A 24,779-nucleotide genomic window follows, 5' to 3' on the forward strand; every position below is an offset into this window, starting at 1 on the left:
CAGCCAACGGCTTGACTCCTCTGGCTACTGAGGCCAGAACTGGGCACTCCCTGCTTTCTCTCCATCCCTCACATCCACGGTCCCCCAGCAGCCAGCAGGGCCTCCCCACGGGGAAATCGGCACACACATCCATTGCATTTGGGTTTGGGGGGAGGTGTTGAGTTAGGGTCTTGCTCTTGCCCAGGCAGGAGGGCAGTGGTGCATCACTGCTCACTGCAGTCTCGACCTCCCGGGCTTCAGTGTGGCCTGTGGGTACTTACTTAAGGAGGGTCTCGCAGCACTGGCGACCAGACCCGGGGTTCAGGGCCCCTCTCGGCGCACGACGTCCCTCACCCACTTGCAGCCCGGATGACAGGGCAGAGTGAAGGGGGGGAGCAAAGCAATGTGCGCTCAAGGCAGGTGCCTTTGTTTCTTTATTTAAAAAAATTATCTGGGGGCATGGTCTGAGGAGGACACCCCTCCCATGGCTTTGGGGAGGACGCAGGTTCCAGGAGTCACAGGGCAGAAACACGTGGGGTGGGTGGGGGCGTGGCCGGGGTGGGGAGGGGCTGTGCCCCCAGCACCTGGGGGTGGCTCGCGCGGCACCAGGTGGGCTAGGGCAACAGTATGTACAGGCGAGCAGTGCTCCTGGACGCGGTCGGGGCCGGCTGGGGCCCCATTCTGCGGCAGGGGAGCTCTGGGGCACAGGGTCTGAGTCCCATCTTGGGCTGCAGGGACCGCGAGGGCCGTCCAGGGAGGCTGGACAGCGGGGGCCTTTATCTGGGCCCATCAGGTGGATGAGAACGGACACTGCAAACCGCTCACCACCTGGGCCAGGGCTAGGCCTATCCGGCGGGGGCCGTCCCCACACTGAATCCCACGTGCGCAGAACTCAAGCTGGCATCCAGGCAGCTGGGCTTGGGTGGCCTCGGGCACGTGACAGGTGGGGCCCGTGTCCTGATAAACGGACAGGAACGAAAGGAACGCAAGGTCTGGGACCCACGGCTCTGGGAGCGGCGCCACCCAGGCTGGCTCCTAGCAGAGAAATGGGAATCGCAAATGCATTGCAATGTGCAGTTAAGAGACGCGAGGGACACCCGCCACGCACCGCCGGCAGACGACGTGGGCAGGCGCCCTGAGCTGCGGGTCCGTGGGCCCTGGCCCAGGCCGGCACAGCCCTGTCCCTAGTCCTGAGGGATCGTCTCCACAGGGCCTGGCCACTGGCCCGGCCACCTCCCCGGCTGCCCTGATCCAGCAGCCGCACTCGTGGTGAACACACGGCAACCCCTTCCTGATGCTGAGAAAGATGGCGTGGAGTGGACAGGTGGCCCGGGGGACATTGGGCCTGGCACCGCGTGGTGGGGAGGCCCCAGCAGTGGATGATGGCCTGGGGCTGCGGCTGTCCCCATGGAGGGAGGGCGGTGGCGGTGTCGGTGTCGGGCAGCCTAGGTGTAGAAGATGACCTCGGGGATCTGGCCGTCCTCCACGGATGTGCCATTGTTGTTCCCGGCCGCGTAGCAAAAGGTGAAGCAGGTCTTGGCGCCCGTGGTGGGCGACTCGTGTGTCACCTTGCGGAGGCCTTTGGTGCCATAGTGGGAGTCTGGGCCCTGTAGGGAATAAGGGTACAGTGAGGTCAAGGACCACCAGGCTGGGATGCCCCAGGTGTGGACAGGGCAAGGCCCCGACTGGGCCAGGGTGGCTGCCTCTGGAGAGTGTGTGCTGTGCCCTGGTGGCTTCAGGATGGGCCAGAGACTCCCACGGAGGGACCCGTCCCCGGCGGCGCACCTTGAGCGTGGCGCAGGCCGTGTAGTTGACGTTGGGCAGCACCTCCACCGGCTCCTTGAACATGACGCGGAAGGTGCTGGCTGAGCCGTCGCAGCTGAAGCCCGTGTCGTTCTGGCCCAAGACGGTGTTGCTGTCGGTGTGAATAATCTGCGAGGAGGTGGGAAGTGGGAGGCTCAGGCCTGGGGAGGGCCGACGGGGACCCCTCGAGGCCCAGCCCACCTGCCCAGAGTGGGGGCAGCGCAGGGACCAGGGCCGGGGGTTCAGCCAGGGTTCCATGGAGGTGGAGAGAGGACATGGGCCTGAGTGGGGCCTGGGGATGAGGCTTGGGGCTGGTACCTGGATGTTCACTTGGTAGTCGGTGGGCCCGTGGATGGATCCATACAGCCCAAATCCCACCACGAAGATGCGCTTGTTGACTGAGAACCTGCCGTGGCAGATGACAGGCGGCAGTGTGGATACCCAGGGATAGCCTAAGGTGAGCTGGGGCGAGCCCACCCCCATGCCCAGTCCCCTCCATCGTCCCTGAGTCCTCCACCCCCATGCCCGGCGCCCCCCCCATCATCCCTGGGCTCTCCACCCCCATGCCCGGCGCCCCCCCCATCTTCATCATCCCCGAGTCCTCCACCCCCATGCCTGGCCCCCCCCACCGTCTCCATCATCCCCGAGTCCTCCAACCCCATGCCTGGCGGCCCCCCTCCATTATCCCTGAGTTCTCCACCCCCATGCCTGCCTCCCCCCCACCTACATCATCCCTGAGTCCTCCACCCCCATGCCCGGCGCCCCCACCCCGTCTCCATCATCCCTGAGTCCTCCACCCCCATGCCTGGCCCCCCCCCCCGTCTCCATCATCCCCGAGTCCTCCACCCCCATGCCCGGCCCCCCCCCCGTCTTCATCATCCCCGAGTCCTCCACCCCCATGCCCGGCGCCCCCCCGTCTCCATCATCCCCGAGTCCTCCACCCCCATGCCCGGCGCCCCCACCCCGTCTCCATCATCCCTGAGTCCTCCACCCCCATGCCTGGCCCCCCCCGTCTCCATCATCCCCGAGTCCTCCACCCCCATGCCCGGCCCCCCCCCGTCTCCATCATCCCCGAGTCCTCCACCCCCATGCCCGGTGCCCCCCCGTCTCCATCATCCCCGAGTCCTCCACCCCCATGCCCGGCCCCCCCCGTCTTCATCATCCCCGAGTCCTCCACCCCCGTGCCCGGCGTCCCCCCCCCCGCGTCTTCATCATCCCTGAGTCCTCCACCCCCATGCCCGGCCCCCCCCCATCTCCATTATCCCTGAGTTCTCCACCCCCATGCCCGGCGCCCCCCCCCATCATCCCTGAGTCCTCCACCCCCATGCCTGCCTCCCCCCACCTACATCATCCCTGAGTCCTCCACCCCCATGCCTGCCTCCCCCCACCTACATCATCCCTGAGTCCTCCACCCCCATGCCCGGCCCCCCGTCTCCGTCATCCCCGAGTCCTCCACCCCCATGTCCGGACCCCCCCACCTGCACCCCAAGCCCCACCTGATGCGGTCACTGGTCCCGCTGTAGCCCCAGCGACTCTCCACCTGCTGGAAGCGGTTGATGCTGCACTCCTTCCCACGCAGGCAGCAGCGGGGCCGGTCAATGAACTCCACTCGTGGCTTGGGGTTGACGGTGAAGTGCAGGAAGAGGCTGACCACCTCGCGGTCCACCAGGATGCCCGACTGTGCGGGGCCTGCAGCACAGGGAGGGTGTGGGGGAGGGCCGGGCTGCACCCCAGGACCCCGAGTGCCTGGGAGGACACGCTCCTTCCCCCTAAGATGTCTGCGTCGGACTTTCAAGGTGCAGGGACCTGGGCAGCCCCTCCCCGGGGGACTAGCCACCAGCCATGGCCCCTGCTGCCTGGGCTTTTAGGGAGAGGTCCCAGGGCACAGACCAGAGGCCGACAGATACGCTCACTCAGGAGCGATGCCTCAGGGTCTGACAGATGCACTCACTCAGGGGTGATGTCTCAGGGTCTGGCCCCACTGTAGGGACCACCCGTCACTTCACTGTGGGTGGTGGTGGGGGGCTCCACTGCCTGTTCTCTCAGGGCCATTGGCTGGGAGGGGTCACTGTGGCTCCCTGCTAGGCCTGTACCCCCCCCCAGGCTGCAGCCCTGGCTTCCAGAAGCAGTCTGGGGGTTCCTCTCCATGGTGGGCCCTAGGCAGCCACCTTCCCAAGCACTTACACCCCCAGGGATGATGGCTAGCGGACCCAGGCAGGCTCCAAGAGCCAGGCTCTTAATCCCGGTGCAGAGATGTGACAGGCGGAGGGACCGTGCATGGGATGTGAAGGGGCTCTGGGCAGGGAGGGGAGGCCAGGAGGGGCAGAATTGGGGGTCCACCATCCACCCCCAGGAGTGCCGGGACACGGTGAGTACCCTCTGCTCTAATGAGAGCAGCCCTGCCTGAGACCTAATCACTCATCAACCAAGGTGGGCTCAACTCTGCATCGCTCAGCTGCAAGCCAGCCCAAGGCAGACACAGTTTAATAACTGGTGAGAAACAGACCATTATGGGTTAAGTGAATCAGGAAGACTGAGTATCAAAACTCAATAAACAATGTTAATTTTTTTTTTTTTTTTTTTGAGACGGAGTTTCGCTCTTGTCCCCCAGGCTAGAGTGCAGTGGCGTAATCTCAGCTCACCGCAACATCCGTCTCCAGGGTTCAAGCAATTCTCCTGCCTCAGCCTCCAGCATAGCTGGCTTTACAGGCATGCGCCACCATGCCCAGCTAATCTTGTATTTTTAGTAGAGAGGGGGTTTCACCCTGTTTTGACCTCAAGTGATTCCCCCCATCTTGGGCCTCCCAAAGTGCTGGGATTACAGGAGTGAGTGACCCAGCCTGGCCAACAATTGTATATATTTTGTTATTTTAAATGGAGTTTCACTCTTGTTGCCCAGGCTGGAGTGCAGTGGCGCGATCTCGGCTCATCACAACCTCCACCTCCTGGGTTCAAGTGATTCTCCTGCCTCAGCCTCCCGGGTAGCTGGGATTACAGGCATGAGCCACCACACCCAGCTGATCAACAGTTGTATTTTTAAGAAGTATGTATCTAGCCAGGCTCGGTGGCCCATGTCCATAATCCCAGCACTTTGTGAGGCCGAGATGGGAGGATGGCTGGAGCCCAGTTCATGACCAGCCCAGGTGACATAGCAAGACCCTGTCCCCACAAAAAAATACAAATATAAGCCTTGTGTGGTGGTGGCACCTGTGATCCCAGCTACTCCGGAGTCTGAAGCAGGAGGATCACTTGAGCCCAGGAGGTCGAGGCTGCCGTGAGCTGCGATTGTACCACTGCACTCAGCCTGGGCGACAGAGACCCTGCTGCTAAATCTGGCGACCTTCAGCTAAGCAAGAGCAGGGGCCGCGTGGACCTGGGGAAGGCCAGCCGGCGAGCGTGCACCAGCCCCAGGGCTCTGTCCCAGCCCCTTCTGGAAAGTTCCAGGCCTGTTTTGCTCCAGAGCTGGATGGCGTCAGGCAGTGAGCAGCCACATGAGGGCAGGAGGCATCGTTAGCGCTGCCCCTTCACGTCACCCTGGAGCCCAGGCCCTGCAGCAGGGGACCCCAAGGCCCACTCGGGCACATGACAGCCACCCCGGCCATGTCAGAGCCCTCCTGAGCTCGTCACGGACACTGGTACCTGCACCAGCAGGTAGCACAAGGGCCCGAGATGGGGACTCCCTTCCCTCCTGGGAAGATGCCACCAAAACAGCTGGACAGACACGAGAGGCGGGGTCTGGCAATGCGCACGGTGGGGACAGAGCCGGGCCGGGGCTAACAGATGGCCCCGTGGACGCGTCCTCACAAGCCAGGTTTCTTCCCATCTGTATACTCCAGGCATCTGCCAGGCTTTCTGCAGTGAACTTGGCAGTATCCTCGGTACCCAGATGCCCACCTGTGTGCCACTCCCCTCCCAAACCAGCCCCTGGTCCCGAGCTCTGTTACCTGCGGCGAACTCCTCGATGGTCATGAGCGGGAAGCGAATGAGGCCCAGGGCCTTGCCCAGAACCTTCCGCCTGTTCTCCGGCGTCACCTGCAGCTGCTGCCGCTGACACTCGGCCTCGGACCAGCGGACAACGGCGTTGAACAGCCGCACCTCACGGATGCCCAGTGTGTCACGCTCCAGGACAGCCACCAGCGTGTCTGTGGGGTGGAGGAAGGGGCTGCGTGAACACGACACCCACATGCCCACCCTGCAGGAGGCAGTGAGACTGTGAGGACCAGCAGTTAAAGCCGGGCTGGCAACTACGGCCTGTGGCCCAAATCTGGCCCTGTGCGTGTGTTTATAAATAAAGCTTTATCAACACAAGACCACGCCCCTTCATTTTCCTCGGCTGTGGTTTTTAAGCCACAAGGACAGACTTGAGTAGCTTTGACAAAAGCTGTTCAACAGCAAAGTCAAAACTACGGACCATCGGAGGACGAGATGGTCACCATCAGCTGGGATGGTGGGCTCTGGCCTGTGGCCTCCCGGCCAAGGCCCCGGACTCCCCTGGGGCTGTGCTAGGACCCAAGCTCCTAACCTGCTGCAAGTGGTGAGGCCCCAGCTCACCTGTGCAGCTCCCCCAGGGAACCCCCAGGCCCAAAGCTCCCACTGTCAATCCCCGGACCCTCCCGCCGAGGCCCCGCTGGGATTCCCACACCTGGGCTCCTGGGCCCTTACCCAGGTCAATGTCGGTGAAGCCCTCTGCGGTGATGGCGTCTGCAGTGTTTTTGTCGATGTTCTCCAGGCACAGGCTGGCCAGCTGTGGCTCATCGAAGAGTCGCGCCTGGCAAGAGACATCGACGGGGGGTGCGGGGCGGGGACATCAGCACCCAGCCCTCGGCAGATCCCCAGTGTGGGGCTGGCTCAAATGCAGCCCTGACCACACAGGCCTTCCTGAGCGTGGCCAGGAGCCACCAGGGTCTCAGCTACCAGGCCAGCCCTGCTGTGGGCCCAGAGACTCCCCTGTGACCGCTGACTGGGGCGGGAGAGTTGGGGAGCTCCCTCTCAGGACCTCAGAGGCCAAGGAAGGAAGAAAAAGATGCTCAGGTCCCTGTCGGCAGGGCCTGCTGCTTTAGGCAAAAGGGGCGTTGCAGCTGCACTCGGCGGGCAGCAGGGCCCAGGACCCCGAGTGGCAGGCAGAGGTGAGGTGGCCGGGGTCGACCGGTGAAGCTTCCTGACCACAACATGCCCTTGGCCACTTGTGGTGGGAGGGGCCATGTCCCTGGCAGCTCCATCCCAAGACAAACAGCAGACATGACTTCTGACAGTCAGGTGACAGAGCTGGAGGTCGCCTGTGCTCTTAGGGAAACAGAGGCTTAGTTAGTGGAAGGTGCTGGAAGGGCCTATGCCAGCAGGGACCCGGGCAGGCCTTTCTGCGGGCATCCTCCCGAGGACACCTCTCAGGTGGGTTCGCAGTGGTTTTAGGGGCAGGGAGGCTGAGGCAGCCACAAGATGAAGCCCGGGGAGTGAGCTCCAGCCTCCTCTCAGGTCAGGCAGAGGCCTCTCCGGCAAGGCGACCAGATGACCCAGACAAGAAACCCCTCCCTGTGGGAGTCCAGGATCCCCTGCATCTGACCTGCCAGGATGGAGGGGGAGAAGGTTCTGGGTCCTTTCCAGGATGCTGGACCCCCAAAGCCCATTGGAGGACCCAGTGCCGCTGTCCCCTCTGGCCACCCTCCACCCCCGACCAGGAGCTCACGGCTCCCAAGCGGCCATTCACCCGTCCTGGCCCCACGTCCTCCTCTCAGCCTCCCTGGCCTGCACGACCTCCCCAGCCCCCGCCCTTTGGGCTGCAGAGAGCCCAACTGGGGTCCCCTGAGATCCCTGGCCCTGCTCTGTCTACCTGACATTTCCTTAGAGAGAGAGAGAAAGTTCTCTCTGGTTTTTTTTTTTCTTTTTTTTTAGCCAGGCGCGGTGGTGGGGGCCTGTAATCCCAGCTACTGTGGAGGCTGAGGCAGGAGAATCGCTTGAACGCTGGAGGCGGAGGTTGCAGTGAGCTGAGATCGTGCCATTGCACTCCAGCCTGGGCAACAAGAGAAACCCCGTCTCAAAAAAAAAAAATTATTTTACTTTTTTTTTAGAGACAAGGTCTCACTCTGTCACTCAGGCTGGAGTGCAGTGGCGCCATCTCCACTCACTGCAGCCTCAACCTCCCGGGCTCAGGCAATCTTCCTGCTTTGGTCCCCAAGTAGCTGAGATTCCAGACATGCACCAGCGTGCTTGGCTAATTTATGAAATTTTTTTTTTAGTAGAGATGAGGTTTCACCATGTTGGCCAGGCTGGTCTCAAACTCCTGACCTCTGGTGATCTGCCTGTCTCAGCCTCCCAAAATGCTGGGATTACAGGCATGAACCACAGTGCCCGGCCTGAATCTTTTTTTTATTTTTTGTAGAAACGGGGTCTCTCTATGTTGCCTAGGCTGGTCTAGAACTCCGGGCCTCAAGCAGTCCTCCCTACTTGGCCTCCCAAAGTGCTGGGGTTACAGGCGTGAGCCACCGCACCCTTCCAATAATTTTTTGAAGTATCACAGAAAAGTCCAAAACACATTTTTTTTTTTTTCAGGTGGAGTCTCGTTCTGTCATGCACGCTGGAGTGCAGTGGTGCGATCTCGGCTCACTGCAGCCTCCACTTCCCGGGTTCATGCAATTCTCCTGCCTCAGCCTCCCAAGTAGCTGGAATTACAGGTGCCCGCCACCATGCCCGGCTCTTTTTTGTGTTTTTAGTAGAGACAGGATTTCGCCATGTTGACCAGGCTGGTCTGGAACGCCTGAGCTCAGGTGATCTGCCCGCCTCAGCCTCCCAAAGTGCCGGGATTACAGGCGTGAGCAACCACGCCCGGCCCAAAACACATTTTACTACCAGGCAGGAGCCCGCTGCCTCCCGGGCCCGCCCCCGGCCCCGCCTCCACCTCCAGCCTCGGTCCGCCCCACCCCTGCCCCGCCTCCAGCCAGGCCTGGCCCCGCCCCCGCCTCGTACCGGCCCCGCCCACCTGCGTGAGCAGCATGAAGGCGTTGTCGGCTCGCAGGTTCTTCTTCAGGAACTCCACGCAATGGGCCTCGAGCGCTGGCACCGCGTACTTCTTGGCGGTGTATAGCGTGGTCATCACCGTCTCCGGGCCGATCTGCACCTCGTCCGAGTAGAGAAACCTGCAGAAGCAACGCGGGTGGCCGTGAGGTGGGACCGCCATGCCCGTCCCCAGGGGAGAGCGTCAGGGGACCACTCAGACCGTTAGACTCGGCCACCGGCCCTTGAGCTGGCAGGACCCAAACACCCACATCAGGTTCCCCGAGGAACCTTCCAGAATTAGCCCCTGTCCGTTGCCCTCTGACATAGGGACACGACTTGGCAAGGCGGTCACCCATGAAAACGAGCAAGAGGCTGAACCCATCTACACAGCACACACCCGGAAGCGTCTATACGGCCTGTCTTGTTCTGCCCGGGATGCCTCAGGAGAGGGCACTGGGAGCTGGGTGTCTCCTCCTTGGGCGCCTTTTCCATGAGGAACTGTTGGTTCCCCACCTCGGGCACCACCGAAAACCTCAACCACTTCTGGGTGGATCACAGAACCCAACACGCTAATTAGGATCATGGATAATCATGGACGCTATTACCACCTGCCAGCAAGGGGCCCACACAACACTGAACACGATGCCACCGAGGGGCCCACACCACACTGAATACAGATCAGAAGTTGGGCCGATCAAAAATAGAAGCACAGGCTGGGCCTGGCGGTTCACGCCTGTAATCCCAGCACTTTGGGAGGCTGAGGCAGGCGGATCATGAGATCAGGAGATCGAGACCATCCTGGCCAACATGATGAAACCGGGTCTCTACTAAAATTACAAAAATTAGCCAGGCGTGGTGGCGTTTGCCTGTAGTCCCAGGTACTCAGGAGGCTGATGCGGGAGAATCACTTGAACCCGGGAGGCAGAGGTTGCAGTGAGCCAGGATCGTACCACTGCACTCCTGCCATGGTGCCAGAGCGCTACTCCATCTCAAAAAATAAAAAAATATTTTTTTTCTCTCCCAGCCTGTGGGTGGCATTTCCACTCTGCCGGTATTGTCCTTTGAGGTATACATTTTTAACATTTTCCCTAAGTCCAATGTCTTTGTTTATTCTTTTCTTGGCTGTGTCTTTGGTGTCATATCCAAGTAATCATGGTCAAACCCAATGTCATGAAGATTTGATTCTGGTTTTTCTTTTTTTGTTGTTGAGACAGAGTCTCGCTCTGTCGCCCAAGCTGGAGTGCAGTGGCGCAATCTTGGTTTACTAAAACCTCTGCCTCCCAGGTTCAAGCGATTCTCCTGCCTCAGCTTCCTGAGTAGCTGAGGTTACAGGTGCCTGCTACCATGCCCAGCTAATTTTTGTATGTTTGTAGAGATGGGGTTTTGCCATGTTGCCCAGGCTGGTCTCCAACTCCTGACCTCAGGTGATCCACCCACCTCAGCCTCCCAAAGTGCTGGGATTACAGGTGTGAGCCACCGCGCCTAGCCATACTTTGGATTCTTTTTTTTTTTTTTTTTTTTTGAGAGGGAGTCTTGCTCTGTTGCCCAAGCTGGAGTGCAGTGGCATGACCTCAGCTCACTGCAAGCTCTGCCACCTGGGTTCACACCATTCTCCTGCCTCAGCCTGCTGAGTAGCTGGGACTACAGGTGCCTGCCACCATGCCCAGCTATTTTTTTTTTTGTATTTTTAGTAGAGATGGGGTTTCACCGTGTTAGCCAGGATGGTCTCGATCTCCTGACCTCATGATCCACCCACGTCGGCCTCCCAAAGTGCTGGGATTACAGGCCTGAGCCACTGCGCCTGGCCACTTTGGATTCTTCTAAGTATTTTACAGGTCTAGATCTTACATTTTGGACTTTGATCTATTTTTTTTTTTCGAGACAGAGTCTCGCTCTGTCGCCCAGGCTGGAGTGCAGTGGCATGATCTCGGTCCACTGCAACCTCCACCTCCCGGGTTCATGCCATTCTCCTGCCTCAGCCTCCCAAGTAGCTGGGACTACGGGCGTCCGCCACCATGCCCGGCTAATTTTTTTATTTTTTATTTATTTTTTCTATTTTTAATAGAGATGAGGTTTCACCATGTTAGCCAGCATGGTCTCAATCTCCTGATCTCATGATCCGCCCATCTCAGCCTCCCAAAGTACTGGGATTACAGGCGTAAGCCACCGTGCCCAGCCTGGACTTTGATCTATTTGAGTTAATTTTTATATACAGTAAGGTAAGGGTCTAACTTCATTCTTCTGCATGTGTATTTCTAGTTGTGCCTGTGCTATTTGTTAAACTCTCTTTTCTGTTGAATGGCCTTGGCACCCTTGCAAAAATTATTTAACCCTATGTGCAAAGGTATTTATTTCTGAGCTCTCTGTTCCATTCCATTGGTCCCCATGTTCTGTCCTTATGCCAGTACCACACTGTTTTGATGATTGTAGCTTTGCAGTGAGTTTTGAAATCAGAAAGTATGAGCCCTCCAACTTTGTTCTTTTTCAAGATCATTGTGGCTATTCAGGGTCCCTTGGGATTCCATATGAATTCTAGGATAGTTTTTCTATTTTTGCAAAAAGCAGTAATTCTGATAGGATTATACTGACTGCAGATCGCAGTGGGTTGTGTGGACTTCTTAACAATATTCTCTTCAATCCATGGACATGGGATGTGTTTCCATTTATTTGTGTCTTTTTAAATTTCTTTCACTGATGTTTCCTTTTTTTTTTTTTTTTTTTTTTTTTTGTCGTTGTTATTTTTTGTTTGTGTACTCCAGCTTGGGCAACAGGAGCAAAACTGCCAAAAAAAAAAAAAAAAAAAAAAAAGAAAGAAAAGAAAAATAAAAGCAGGGAACTGGCTGGACACAGTGGCTCATGCCTGTAATCCCAGCACTTTGGGAGGCTGAGGCGGACGGATCACCTGAGGCCAGGAGTCTGAGACCAGCCAGGCCAACACAGAGAAACGCTGTCTCTACTGAAAAACACAAAAATGAGCTGGGTGTGGTGGTGAACACCTGTAATCCCAGGTACTCAGGAGGCTGAGGCAGGAGAATCACTTGAACCAGGAAGGCGGAGGTCTCAATGAGCTGAGATCACACCACTGCACTCCATCCTGGGCAACAGAGCAAGACTACGTCTAAAAAATATAAAATAAAAAGGGTGCCTCTGGGCTGGGCGCAGTGGCTCAGGCTTGTAATCCCAGCACTTTGGGAGGCTGAGGTGGGTGGATCATGATGTCAGATCGAGACCATCCTGACTAACACAGTGAAACCCCATCTCTACTAAAAATACAAAAAAATTAGCCGGGCATGGTGGCACGAGCCTGTAGTCCCAGTTACTTAGGAGGTTGAGGCAGGAAAATCACTTGAACCTGGAAGACTGAGGTTGCAGTGAGCCAAGATCACGGCACTGCACTCCAGCCTGGGCAACAGAGCGAGACTCCATCTCAAAAAGAAAAAAAAAAGTGCCTCTGGAACCCCTCACTGCACAGGAACGTTCTAGAAATCTCCACCAAGCCAGGGCCTCTAAGCTGGTGTCAGACAGGGTCTACGTTCTCTGAGGTCCCCCTCCCCAGGCCCAGCTCCCCAGCAGGAAGCATCCGGAAGCATTACTTGAGCAGTGCGAGGAAGGCAGCGGGTTCCACGTCGGGCAGCTCAATCTCCGTGGATGTTGTGGCCATTCCCCCGTTGAACATGGCATCAAAGACGGCGCTGCCCACGGCCAGCACGAACCTGGTACGGGAGAGAGGAGGCCCTGGTTAACCCCGTGGCCGCCACCCCACGGCCGGGAGGGCCTGCCCGGTATCCTGGGTGACCACCCCACTAGGGCTCCCTGCCAGCCTCCAGCAGGTATGTACCAGGCCCCCCGATGGCAGAGGCTTCTGGAAGGGGCCTGGGACAGCAGGAGGGTGATGCAGACGGACCCACGGCAAGGACAGACAGGGCTAGGACCATGCCCTGGGCCACACAGGGCCTCATGCTCTGCCAGCCCTCACCATCCTCTTTCCTTCCAGGCGTCAGGCACGCACTCATTCACTCATTCCCATATGCGTACATTTATTCACACGTGTTCATTCACACATGCGTTCACACATGCATTCATTCACACATGCATTCACACATACATTCATGCATGCATTCACACATACGTTCATTCATGCATGCATTCACTCGCTCATTCACATGCATTCATTCACGCAGGCGTTCATTCACTCATTCATTCACATATTCATTCATTAAATTTCCATGTACATTCACTCACTCATACACATGCACTCATTCATTCATCCACACATGCATTCATTGATCCACTGATTCATTCCCGTGGGCATGCATTCACTTGCTCATTTATGACACATGCATTCATTCATTCACTTTCTCATTCATCGCACACTCATTCACTCACCCATTCACACACACACATTCGTTCATTCCCACATGCACTCATCCACTTAGTCTCATTATTCACTCATTCATTCACACTCGTCTACCCTCTATCACTCTCCTGCTCACGCATTCCCTCATCAGCACAAGCTTTCCCAGGGAGTCAGCTACAGGCACAGGGCCTGGCCTCACTGAGGGAGACAGACGAGGACCAAATGGCCGAACAGCCCCCACTGAGTGAGAGAAGAGAGAGGAGCGTGGTCCCATCAGGAACGCAAGGCCCAGGGAAGCCCTGTGGGGTCATCTGAGCCGCCACGTCCATGAGGAAGGGCATGGAGGCCCAGGAACAGCAGGAGCGTGGGAGGAGCGTTAGGAGGCAGCAGGGGTGGCCCCAGCTGGGAAAGCGGTGGCTGTGAGGACGCTGGGGGTTCTGCCCCGTGTGAAGCTCAGGCTGCCTATGGGGCCCACTCAGTGGCTCAGATCTTCGATATCGCAACAGGCAGGAGGGTGCGGTGGGCACAGAAAGGCTGCTGGTGCCTCCCTAGCCTCCCCAAGAGCCGGCTATGAACCCGCGTTTGGCCAGGTCTGTATGGGGTGGGGAGAACTCCACGGCTCCCAGGCTCAAGACGCCACTCTGTGCTGTCCATGTACAGTCCCCAGGGCCTGCCCACACGATGGCCTCCCAGGGGGCTGAGAGCACACACAGCATAGGGGGGTCCCGGACACTCAGCAGGGGCACAGACACTTGCGGGGCGCGTTCATAGACGCTGGTGGGGTGGGTTCATAGACGCTCGCGAAGTGGGATCATAGACGCTCGGCCTGCGCGCGGCGGAGCACCTGCCCCAGGACGTTGCGGTCCCTGCGTCACCTCTTCCCCACCTGTCCCCTTCCAAGTCTCCCACCACAGCAAGTGCCGGCTCTCAACAGCCTCCCCACGCCCGGAAAGCTCCAGAGCTGCAGGTGGCTCCGCACGGATGGGACCTGCTTCTCACTCCTGCACAGCTGAACCTCCAGGCCTGGCTGGGCGACCTCCACACAGCTCCCGGGAAAGCCCCCGTCTTCCGAGGAGAAGCTCTTCGCTCTCCTCCCACCACACGCGCCCCCCCGACCCCCGCAGGCCCTCAGCCCATCCGGTCCAGCCCAGGGCTTGACTGCGCCCGAGAGTCAGGTCAGAGACCAACGCAGTGGCTTCCACATGGGCCCCGACCACAGCGTCCACATCCGCCCCGAACCTCGGAATGCCAGGTCCGGCGGAAACAGGCCGGTGCTAACTCCATGAGTCAGGACGAAGGCGCCGGGGAAGGCTGGCCCTAACCAGTGGCTGGTGTTCTTGGAAGAAGGAGAAACAGGCGGGGGAAAGTGGCCCACACCTGTCATCCCAGCATGTGGGAGACCAAGGCGGGAGGATCGCTTGAGCCCAGGAGTTTGAGACCAGCCTGGGCAACATAGTGAGACCCCATCTCTACAAAAACATTGAAAATTAGCCAGGCATCGTGGTGAGCAACTGCAATCCTAGCGACTCAGGAGGCTGAGGCAGGAGGACTGCTTAAGCCCAGGAGGTCAAGGCTTCAGAGAGCCAGGACTGCGCCACTGCACTCCAGCCTGGGTGACAGAACAAGACCCTGTCTCAAAAAAAAAAAAAAAAAAAAAAAAAAAAAAAAGGCCAGGCTTTGTGGCTCATGCCTGTAATCCCAGCACTTTGGGAGGCCGAGATGGGCGGATCACGAGGTCAGGAGATCGAGACCATCCTGGCTAACATGGTGAAACCCCGTCTCTACTAAAAATACAAAAAATTAGCCGGCCTGGTGGCAGGCGCCTGTAGTCCCAGCTACTGGGGAGGCTGAGGAAGGAGAATGGCGTGAACCCAGGAGGCGGAGCTTGCAGTGAGCCGAGATTGCACCACTGCACTCCAGCCTGGGCAACAGAGAAAGACTCTGTCTCAAAAAAAAAAAAAAAAAAAAAAAAAGGCCGGGTGCAGTGGCTCACGCCTGTAATCCCACCACTTTGGGAGGCCAAGGCAGGCAAATCACCTGGGGTCAGGAGTTGGGAGACCAGCCTGGCCAACATGGTGAAACCCCGTCTCTACTAAAAATACAAAAATTAGCTGGGCGTGGTGGTGGGCGCCTGTAATCCCAGCTACTCAGGAGGCTGAGGCAGGAGAATCGCTTGAACCTGGGAGGTGGAGGTTGCAGTGAGCCAAGATCACGCCATTGCACTCCTGCTTGGGTGACAGAGCAAGACTAAAGACTCCATCTCAAAAAAAAAAAACAAAAGAAAAAAGAAACAGAGTGGGCGGCCGCATGAAGCAGGGACTGGAGCGATGCGGCCACAGGCCAAGGACGTCTGGAGTCCCCAGAAGCTGGGTGGGGCAGAAGGATCCTCCCTTGAGCCTCCAGAGGGAGGGCCGCCCTGGGACGCCTTGATCCACGGTCCTGGGCTCCGGGACTGGCAGAGGATGAACCCACTGAGTTTGACCTCCCAGTGTGTGGGCATTGGGACTGCCGCCCGCCCGTCTGCCCTCCTGGCCGCGTCCTCAGGGGCCCAGGCCTCAGGGCCCTGCGCCACCATCACCCACAGCTGGTGCCCCAGGACAAACGCTCCCCTCCCACACGATGTTCCAGAAATAGAGTACCTGTGCGTGGGACTTCTCTTTCTTGATTTAAAAATGTATCTTAGTCTCCTGTGGGGAAAACCTTTGAGGAGGGTTCAAAAGCAGAAAGCAGGAGGCACTCAAGTGGGCCCGGCGTGGGCCGTCCATGCAGTTTGGAATCAGGGAGCACCTCTGACATGGGCGGGTCCCCAGGCAGCTCTGCCGGTCCCCAAGGCAGGGGCTCCTCCAACACCGAGCCCCTCCCTGGAGACACCCGCATGGGCCTTCAGGATTCGACCCCTGGGCACCGCTACTGCCTCCTCTGCCCACCGTGAGTCCCCAGCCCCACTCCCGGCCCTTCCCCCCTTCATGTATCTGTAACCCCTTCCCCTTCCAAACAAATCGAGAACACACGGCCACACAAAAACACATCCACAATTGCTCACAGCAGCATGATTCCCAACTCCGAACGGGGGAAACAACCAGTGTCCATTGACAGACACGGTGCGACCACCCACGCACCGGAACACGACCCAGCCACAAACAGGAACGAGGCTCTGATGCAGGACCCGGTGCAGATGCGCCTTGAAGACGTCGCGCTCTATGACAGACGCCAGGCACAGAAGGACAAATCCTGTGTGATCCACTCCTAGGAGGTCCCCAGAGTCCTCAGATTCAGAGACAGAAAGGATGGGGGACGGGCACAGTGGCTCACGCCTGTCATCACAGCACTTTGGGAGGCTGAGGCGGGCGGCTCACCTAAGATCAGGAGTTCGAGACCAGCCTGGCCAACATGGTGAAACCCTGTCTCTATGAAAAATACAAAAATCAGCCAGGTGTGGTGGTGGACACCTGTAGTCCCAGCTACTCAGGAGGCTGAGGCAGGAGAATCACTTAGAACCCAGGAGGCACCGGGCACGGTGGCTCACACCTGTAATCCCAGCACTTTGGGGGGCCGAGGCAGTGGATCACGAGGTCAGGAGATCAAGACCATCCTGGCTAACACGGTGAAACCCCGTCTCTACTAAAAATACAAAATATTAGCCGGGCGTGGTGGCACCTGTAATCCCAGATACTCAGGAGGCTGAGGCAGGAGAATTGCTTGAACCCTGGAGGCGGAGGTCGCAGTGAGCTGAGATCGTACCACTGCACTGCAGCCTGGGCTACAAGCCTGAGACTCCATCTCAAAAAGAAAAGAAAACAGGTTAAAGACCGAAAGAATTGTGTGGTGCACAAAGGGCCAATGATTCCGTGATGTAATCTACGCAATGCAACGTCCATGAAGGGCCTTAAACCACAGGGCTGAGCCTCCAAGCTGGTGACTTTGTCCACGTGCCACGAGGGTGGCCGTCCCGAGCCCACAGGACACAGGTGCAGGTGCTCCGATACCCTCTGGACATGTGAACCTCTTCATCTGGCTGCAAGATGTCCTTGCTGTTTTTCTGTTTTGAGATGGAGTCTCGCTCTGCCGCCCAGGCTGGAGTGCAGTGGCACAATCTTGGCTCACTGCAACCTCCGCCTCCCGAGTTCCAGTGAGCCTCCTGCTTCAGCCTCCCGAGTAGCTGGGATTACAGACATAGCACCACCATGCGTGGCTAATTTGTGTATTTTTTTAGTAGAGATGGGGTTTCACCATGTTGGACAGGGTGGTCTCGAACTCCTGACGTCAGATGATCCGCCCGCCTCCGTCTCCCAAAGTGCTGGGATTGCAGGTGTGAGCCCCCACGCCTGGAAGACATGTCCTTTATTAAATCTTAATTTTTATTTCATTTTTATTTTTAGTTTATACAGGTGTGGTCTCAATCTGTCACCCAGGCTGGAGTGCAGTGGCACGATCATAGCTCACTGCAGCCTCAACCTCCTGGACTCAAGCAATTCTCCCACCTCAGCCTCCCGGTAGCTGGGAACACACACACAAGCCACAATGCCCAGCTAACTGTTAAATGTTTTGTACAGACGGGGTCTCGCTATGTTGCCCAGGCTGGTCTCAAACCCCTGGGCTCAAGCGATCCTCCCAGTTCAGCTGCCCAAAGCGCTGTGATTACAGGCAGACTAATAACTGTATTTCTCAAAGTTCTGTGAGCTGTTATGGCTAATTATCAAGCTCAAGGACGGAGATGTGGGACTCCTGATTTTAGTCAGAGAGAAGTGTGGGTCACCTGGGGACTCGCCCCTGCAACAGGCATCTGACGTGGGTGGCACGGGGCTCAGCTGACCACCTGTGGGGTCTGTGCTCACTCTGGATGGTGGGTGTGAGGGTTGAGTTAAATTGTAGGATGCCACCGGGCACAGGGGCTCATGCCTGTAATCCCAGCACTTTGGGAGGCCGAGGCGGGTGGATCATGAGGTCAGGAGATCGAGACCATCCTGGCTAACACGGTGAAACCCCATCTCTACTAAAAATACCAAAAAAAAAATACAAAAAATTAGCCGGGCGTGGTGGCGGGCGCCTGTAGTCCCAGCTACTCGGGAGGCTGAGGCAGGAGAATGGTGTGAACCCAGGAGGCGGAGCTTGCAGTGAGCCGAGATTGCGCCACTGCACTCCAGCCTGGGCGACAGAGCAAGACTCCGTCTCAAAAAAAAAAAAAAGAAAAAAAAATTGTAGTATGCCCAGTTTGTATCTACAAGATGAGGAATCACTTGCTGTGGAAAACCCACACACAGTGCCAGAACTCCTATGAGGAGTAAAAACAGATTTTCCTTTATATCCAAACAGAAACCATGAGAGCTGGAGTGGCTACGTCAACATCAAAAGAAAGACGCCACTTTGGGAGGCCAAGGCAGGAGGATCGTTTTAGCCCAAGAGCTGAAGATCAGCCTGAGCAATGTAGCAAGACTCCGCCTTGCCTGTTTTTCTATGAAAAGTTTAAAAATTAGCCGCCCACAGGCTGGGTGCAGTGGCTCACCCCTGTAATCCCAGCACTTTGGGAGGCCAAGGCAGGCAGATCACAAGGTCGGGAGTTCAAGACCAGCCTGGCCAAAATGGTAAAACCCCGTCTCTGCTAAAAAAAAGTACAAAAATTAGCCAGGCATGGTGGCGTGCACCTGTAATCCCAGCTACTCGGGAGGCTGAGGCAAGAGACTTGCTTGAACCCAGGAGGTGGAGGTCGCAGTGAGCCAAGATTGCATCATTGCACTCGAGCCTGGGCGACAGGGCAAGACTCCGTCTCAAACAAACAAAAAAGGCCCAGGTGCGGTGGCTCACGCCTGTAATCCCAGCACTATGGGAGGCCAAGGCAGGTGATCACATGAGGTTGGGAGTTCAAGACCAGCCTGACCAACACGGAGAACTCCCGTCTCTACTAAAAATACAAAATTAGCCGGGTGTGGTGATGCATGCCTGTAATCCCAGCTACTCGGGAGGCTGAGGCAGGAGAAGAATCGCTTGAACCCGGGAGGCGGAGGTTGTGGTGAGCTGAGATCACGCCATTGCACTCCAGCCTGGGCAACAAAAATGAAACTCCGTCAAAGAAAAAAAAAAAAAAGAAAGAGAAAGAAAAGAAAAGAAAAAAGAAAAGAAAAAGGAATCTCTGGACCCCAAAATCACTACTGCAAAGGGAAAAATCAAGCTGGAACCGCTTAGGGCAAACCAGCCTTCTGTTCTATTCCTTAAAAAGACAGCTACCAAGATAAAAAAGCTACACACCTCCCTCCCAATCTGTCCACAAGGAAATTCCTTGCAGACAAAGGACAGAGAGAACTCAGCCATCCCTCTGCTCACCGAGACAAATGTGTATCTGATTGCTGCCTTTGGAAAGGCTCATCAGAAACTCAATGCAATGGTCTGTTTCTTACCTATGACCTGGAAGCCCCTCCCAGCTAAGAGTTTCCCCCCTTTCTGGACTGAACCAATGTTCATTTTACATATATTGATTGATGTCTCATGTCCCCCTAACACGTATAAAACCAACCTGTGCCCCGCCCACCTTGGGAACATACCGTCAGGACCTCCTGAGGCTGTGTCACAGGCACACGTCCTTAATGTTGGCAGAATAAACTTTTTTTTTTTTTTTTTGAGGTGGAGTTTCACTCGTGTTGCCTAGGCTGGAGTGCAATGGCATGATCTCAGCTCACCACAAAATCACAAAATCTGCCTCCCGGGTGCAAGCAATTCTCCTGCCTCAGCCTCCCGAGTAGCTGGGATTACAGGCATGCATCACCACGCCCAGCTAATTTTGCATTTTTAGTAGAGATGGGGTTTCTCCATGTTGTTCAGGCTGGTCTCCAACTCCCGACCTCAGGTGATCCGCCCACCTCGGCCTCCCGAAGTGCTGGGATTACAGGCGTGAGCCACCGCCCCCGGCCAGGCAAAATAAACTTTCTAAATTGACTGAGACCTGTCTCAGATATTCAGGGTTCACATAACAAACCTTCATATATACCCCGAGTCGAAAATAAAATCAGGCCAGGAGCAGTGGCTCATGCCTGTAATCCCAGGACTTCAGGAGGCCGGGGCAGGAGGATCACTTGAGCCCAGGAGTTTGAGACCAGCCTCGGCAACATAGAAAGACCCCATCTCTACAAACAAAAAATTATTTTTTTTTTTTAGATGGAGTCTTGCTCTGTCACCCAGGCTGGAGTGCAGTGGTGCCATCTCGGTTCACTGCAACCCGTCTCCCAAGTTCAAGTGATTCTCCTCCCTCAGCCTCCCGAGTAGCTGGGACTACAGGCGCCCACCACCACGCCTGGCTAATTTTTTTGTATTTTTAGTAGAGATGGGGTTTCACCGTGTTAGTCAGGATGGTCTCTATCTCCTGACCTCGTGATCTGCCTGTCTCGGCCTCCCAAAGTGCTGGGATTACAGGCGTGAGCCACTGCGCCCGGCCAGGAATTCTTTTGACTGCCAAATTCCATGGAATCTGTGAAGCGCGGTTTGTTTCTGCACTCACTGGCTGGTCTGCGGGTTTTCCGGTTTTGAGGTACTGTGAATCATGCTGCTCTGGGCATTCACGCACGAGGCTGTGTGAGGACATAGATTCTCCTTCTCCTGGATAAATGCCTCGGAGTGGAATGACCCTGACATTTAACATTTTCTTTTTTGAGGCAGGGTCTCACTCTGTCACCCAGGCTGGAGTGCAGTGCTATGATCACAGCTCACTGCAGCCTTGACTTCCTGGGCTCAAGTGATCCTCTCACCTCAGCCTCCTGAGTATCCAGGACTAGGGCATGCACCACCATGCCTGGCTAGTTTTTAAAATTATTTTTTAGCCAGGCGCAGTGGCTCATGCCTGTCATCCCAGCACTTTGGGAGGCCGAGGCGGGTGGATCACCTGAGGTCAGGAGTTCGAGACCAGCCTGACCAATAGGATGAAACCCCGTCTCTCCTAAAAATACAAAACTTAGGCAGGTGCAGTGGCTGGAGCCTGTAATCCCAGCTACTCAGGAGGCTGAGACAGGAGAATTGCTTGAAGCCGGGAGGCAGAGGTTGCAGTGAACCAAGATCACACCATCGCACTCCAGCCTGGGAACAAGAGCAAAACTCCGTCTCAAAAAATAAAAAATAAAAATTATTTTTTAGCCAAAGCAGTGGCTCACACCTGTAATCCCAGTGCTTTGGGAGGCCAAGTTGGGAGGATCACCTGAACCCACAAGTTCAAGACCAGCCTGAGCAACACAGCAGACCCCATCTCTACTAAACAGAAAAAAATCAGCCGAGCATAGTGGTGCATGTCTATAGTCCCAGCTACTTGGGAGGCTAAGGTGGGAGGACTGTTTGAGCCCAGAAGCTGGAGGCTGCAGTGAGCTATGATCGAGCCACTGAACTCCAGTGTGGGTGACAGAGTGAGACCCTGTCTCTAAAAAAAAAAAAATTTTAATTTTTAAAAAGTCTAAGAGTCCAAGGGGTCAATACTAGCCACACATGGCTATTTAAATCTATATCCAAATTCAGCTGAATTCAACATTCAACTCCTCGGTCACACTGTCCACATCTGTAGTCCGTACTGGCACATGAGTGCCTAGTATTGGACAGCACAGATCCAAACCATCCCGGTTACTACAGGATACTCTACTGCAGAGCACAAGACCACAGAAAAACTGTTAAACCTAATAAGGCTTCAGGAAGAAACAGTTCAAACCAGATAAAAGTAAATATGCCAGCTACTCGGGAGGCTGAGGCAGGAGAATCACTTGAACCCAGGAAGCGGAGCTTGCAGTGAGCTGACACTGTGCCACTGCACTCCAGCCTGGGCGACAGAGCGAGACTCCGTCTCAAAAAAAAAAAAAAAAAGAAAAATCACCCAACTTTATGTCCTTAGAAAGAACAATCTCCTTAGTAAATTCCTTTATCACTTGACGAACTGATTCTCAAGATCATCAGGCACCGTTAGCCCAGGGCTGGCAAACTATGGCCCTTAGAGTGAATCTGGCCCACCACTTGTTTTTGTGAATTAAGTTTTTTTTTTTTTCTGAGACAGTTTCACTCTTGTTGACCAGGCTGGCCTGCACTGGCACTACCTCAGCTCACTGCAACCTCCTCCTCCCAGATTCAAGCGATTCTCCTGCCTCAGCCTCCTAAGTAGCTGGGATTACAGGTGCTCACCACCATGCCCAGCTAATTTTTTTATTTTTTATTTTTTTGAGACGGTCTCACTCTATCGCCCAGGCTGGAGTGCAGTGACGCGATCTCGGCTCCCTGCAACCTCTGCTGCCCAGGTTCAAGCAATTCTCCTGCCTCAGCCTCCCAAGCAGCTGGGATTACAGGCGCCCGCCACCACGCCCGGCTAATTTTTGTATATTTAGTAGAGATGGGGTTTCACCATCTTGGCCAGGCTGGTCTCGAACTCCTGACCTCATGATCCACCTGCCTCGGCCTCCCAAAGTGCTGGGATTACAGGCGTAAGCCACTGCGCCCGGCCACTTTTTGTATTTTTAGTAGAGACGGAGTATCACCATGTTGGCCAGGCTGGTCTTGAATTCCTGACCTGAGGTGATACTCCTGCCTCGGCCTCCCAAAGTGCCAGGATTACAGGTGTAAGCCACCGCACCCGGCCAATAAAGTTTTATTAGAACACAGCTATTCTTGCTCAGTTACATGTTGTTGATTTATGGCTTTTTGTGCTGCTATGGCAGAATTAAGTAGCTGCAACTGAGACAGTATGGCCTGCCAAAAATATTTACTATCTGACCCTTCACGTGAATTTGCTGGCACCTGTGTCTTTTATCTGTTTTGGTTTTGTTTTACACACAGGCAAGGTCTCACTATGTTGCCCACACTGCTACCAAACTCTTGGCTTCAAAAGATCTTCCCGCCTTAGGCCAGGGGCGGTAGCTCACGCCTGTAATCCCAGTACTTTGGGAGGCCGGGGATAGCCTGAGGTCAGGAGTTTGAGACCAGCCCGGCCAAAATGGCGAAACCCCGTCTCTAAAAATACAAAAATTAGCCGGGTGTGGTGGTGCACACCTGTAATCCCAGCTACTCGGGAGGCTGAGGCAAGAGAACTGCCGGGAACCCAGGAGGCAGAGCTTTGCAGTGAGCCAAGATCATGCCACTGCACTTCAGCCGGGGCAACGGAGTGAGACTCTGTCTCAAAAAATAATAATAATAAAATAAAACACAGAATATAAGTTCCATAAGGAAGGAGATGTTTTTCTGTCATATTCACCTCCTGTAGCCAGGATTGTATTTCAGTGAGTATCTGTAGGGTGGACAGATGGGTGGATGTGGGTGACTGATTCTAGAAGAGTAAATGTGTCAGACCAGCTGAGAAAGTCTTTTTTTTTTTTTCTTTTTTTTTTGAGGCAGAATTTTACTCTTTTTGCCCAGGCTGGAGTGCAGCAGCACAATCTCAACTCACTGCAACCTCCACCTCCCAGGTTCAAGCAATTCTCCTGCCTCAACCTCCCGAGTAGCTGGGATTACAGGCACCTGCCACCATGCCTGGCTAACTTTGTATTTTTAGTAGAGACAAGGTTTCACTATGTTTGCCAGGCTGCTCTCAAACTCCTGACCTCAGGTGATCCCCCTGCCTCAGCCTCCCAAAGTGCTGGGATTACAGGGGTGAGCCACTGCACCCACTCTTTTTTTTTTTTAGGTGGAGTCTCGCTGTGTTGCCCAAGCTGGAGCGCAGTTGTGTGATCTCAGATCACCACAACCTCTGCCACCCAGGTTTAAGCGATTCTCCTGCCTCAGCCTCTCAAGCAGCAGGTGCAAGCCACCATGTCTGGGTAATTTTTGTATTTTTAATACAGACAGAGTTTCACTATATTGGCCAAGTTGATCTCGAACTCCTGATCTCAGGTGATCTGCCCGCCTCGGCCTCCCAAAATGCTGGGATTACAGGCGTGAGCCACTGTGCCCGGCTTTTTTTTTTTTTTTTTTTTTTTTAGAGACAGAGTCTCACTCTATCGCCCAGGATGGAGTGCAGTGGTAGGATCATGGCTCACTGCAGCGGCAACCTCCCAGGCTCAGGCGATCCTCCTACCCGAGCCTCCTGAGTAGCAGGGACCACAGGCACACACCACCATGTCCAAGTAATGAGGTCTCGCTATATTGGCCAGACTGGTCTCGAACTCCTGGGGTCAAGTGATCCTCCCACCTCAGCCTCCCAAAGTGCTGGGATTACAGATGTGAGCCACTGCACTCAGCCTGAAAAGTCTTCACAAAGAATAAAGTTGGGAAGAATTTGGTGAGCAGTTCTCAAAACATACCACAAAGCAGCAATCATCAAACAATGTGTTATGGGAACAAGGACTCACAAAGCAGTCAATGAAATGTGAGACCCCAGAACACACTGTTCTTTTTTTTTTTTTTTCCAAGACACAGTCTCGCTTTGTCACCCAGGCTGAAGTGCAGTGGCACAATCCTGGCTCACTGCAACCTCCGCCTCCCAGGTTCAAACGATTATCCTGCCTCAGCCTCCCCAGTAGCTGGGGTTACAGGCACGCGCCACCACGCCCGGCTAATTTTTGTGGGTTTTTTTTTTCTTCTTTTTTGAGGTGGAGTCTCAGTCTGTCACCCAGGTTGGAGTGTGGTGGCGTGATATCGGCTCACTGCAACCTCCGCCTCCCAGGTTCAAGCAATTCTCCTGCCTCAGCCTCCCGAGTAGCTGGGA

The 24,779-nt window shown here is 55.7% G+C and overlaps 1 protein-coding gene across 2 annotated transcripts in view; it reads right to left on the reverse strand.

Moving 5' to 3' along the window:
- Positions 1-395: 395 nt before the first annotated feature.
- BTBD2 (BTB domain containing 2) overlaps positions 396-24,779 on the reverse strand; it is a 30,764-nt gene continuing 6,380 nt past the window's right edge. The window contains exons 2-10 of one of the 2 annotated variants that reach the window (XM_055103306.2): positions 12,366-12,485; positions 8,756-8,912; positions 7,610-7,789; positions 6,445-6,550; positions 5,727-5,924; positions 3,279-3,471; positions 2,101-2,188; positions 1,765-1,911; positions 396-1,586 (exon numbers count right to left, since the gene is read on the reverse strand). In XM_055103306.2, the coding sequence (XP_054959281.2) occupies positions 1,425-1,586; positions 1,765-1,911; positions 2,101-2,188; positions 3,279-3,471; positions 5,727-5,924; positions 6,445-6,550; positions 7,610-7,789; positions 8,756-8,912; positions 12,366-12,485 (1,351 nt within the window). In that variant the 3' untranslated portion in view covers positions 396-1,424. The remainder of the gene's footprint in view (positions 1,587-1,764; positions 1,912-2,100; positions 2,189-3,278; positions 3,472-5,726; positions 5,925-6,444; positions 6,551-7,609; positions 7,790-8,755; positions 8,913-12,365; positions 12,486-24,779) is intronic. The other variant, XM_055103305.2, reaches the window with a different exon arrangement.

Source organism: Pan paniscus, chromosome 20, assembly GCF_029289425.2.
Source record: "Pan paniscus chromosome 20, NHGRI_mPanPan1-v2.0_pri, whole genome shotgun sequence".
NCBI lineage: Eukaryota > Metazoa > Chordata > Mammalia > Primates > Hominidae > Pan > Pan paniscus.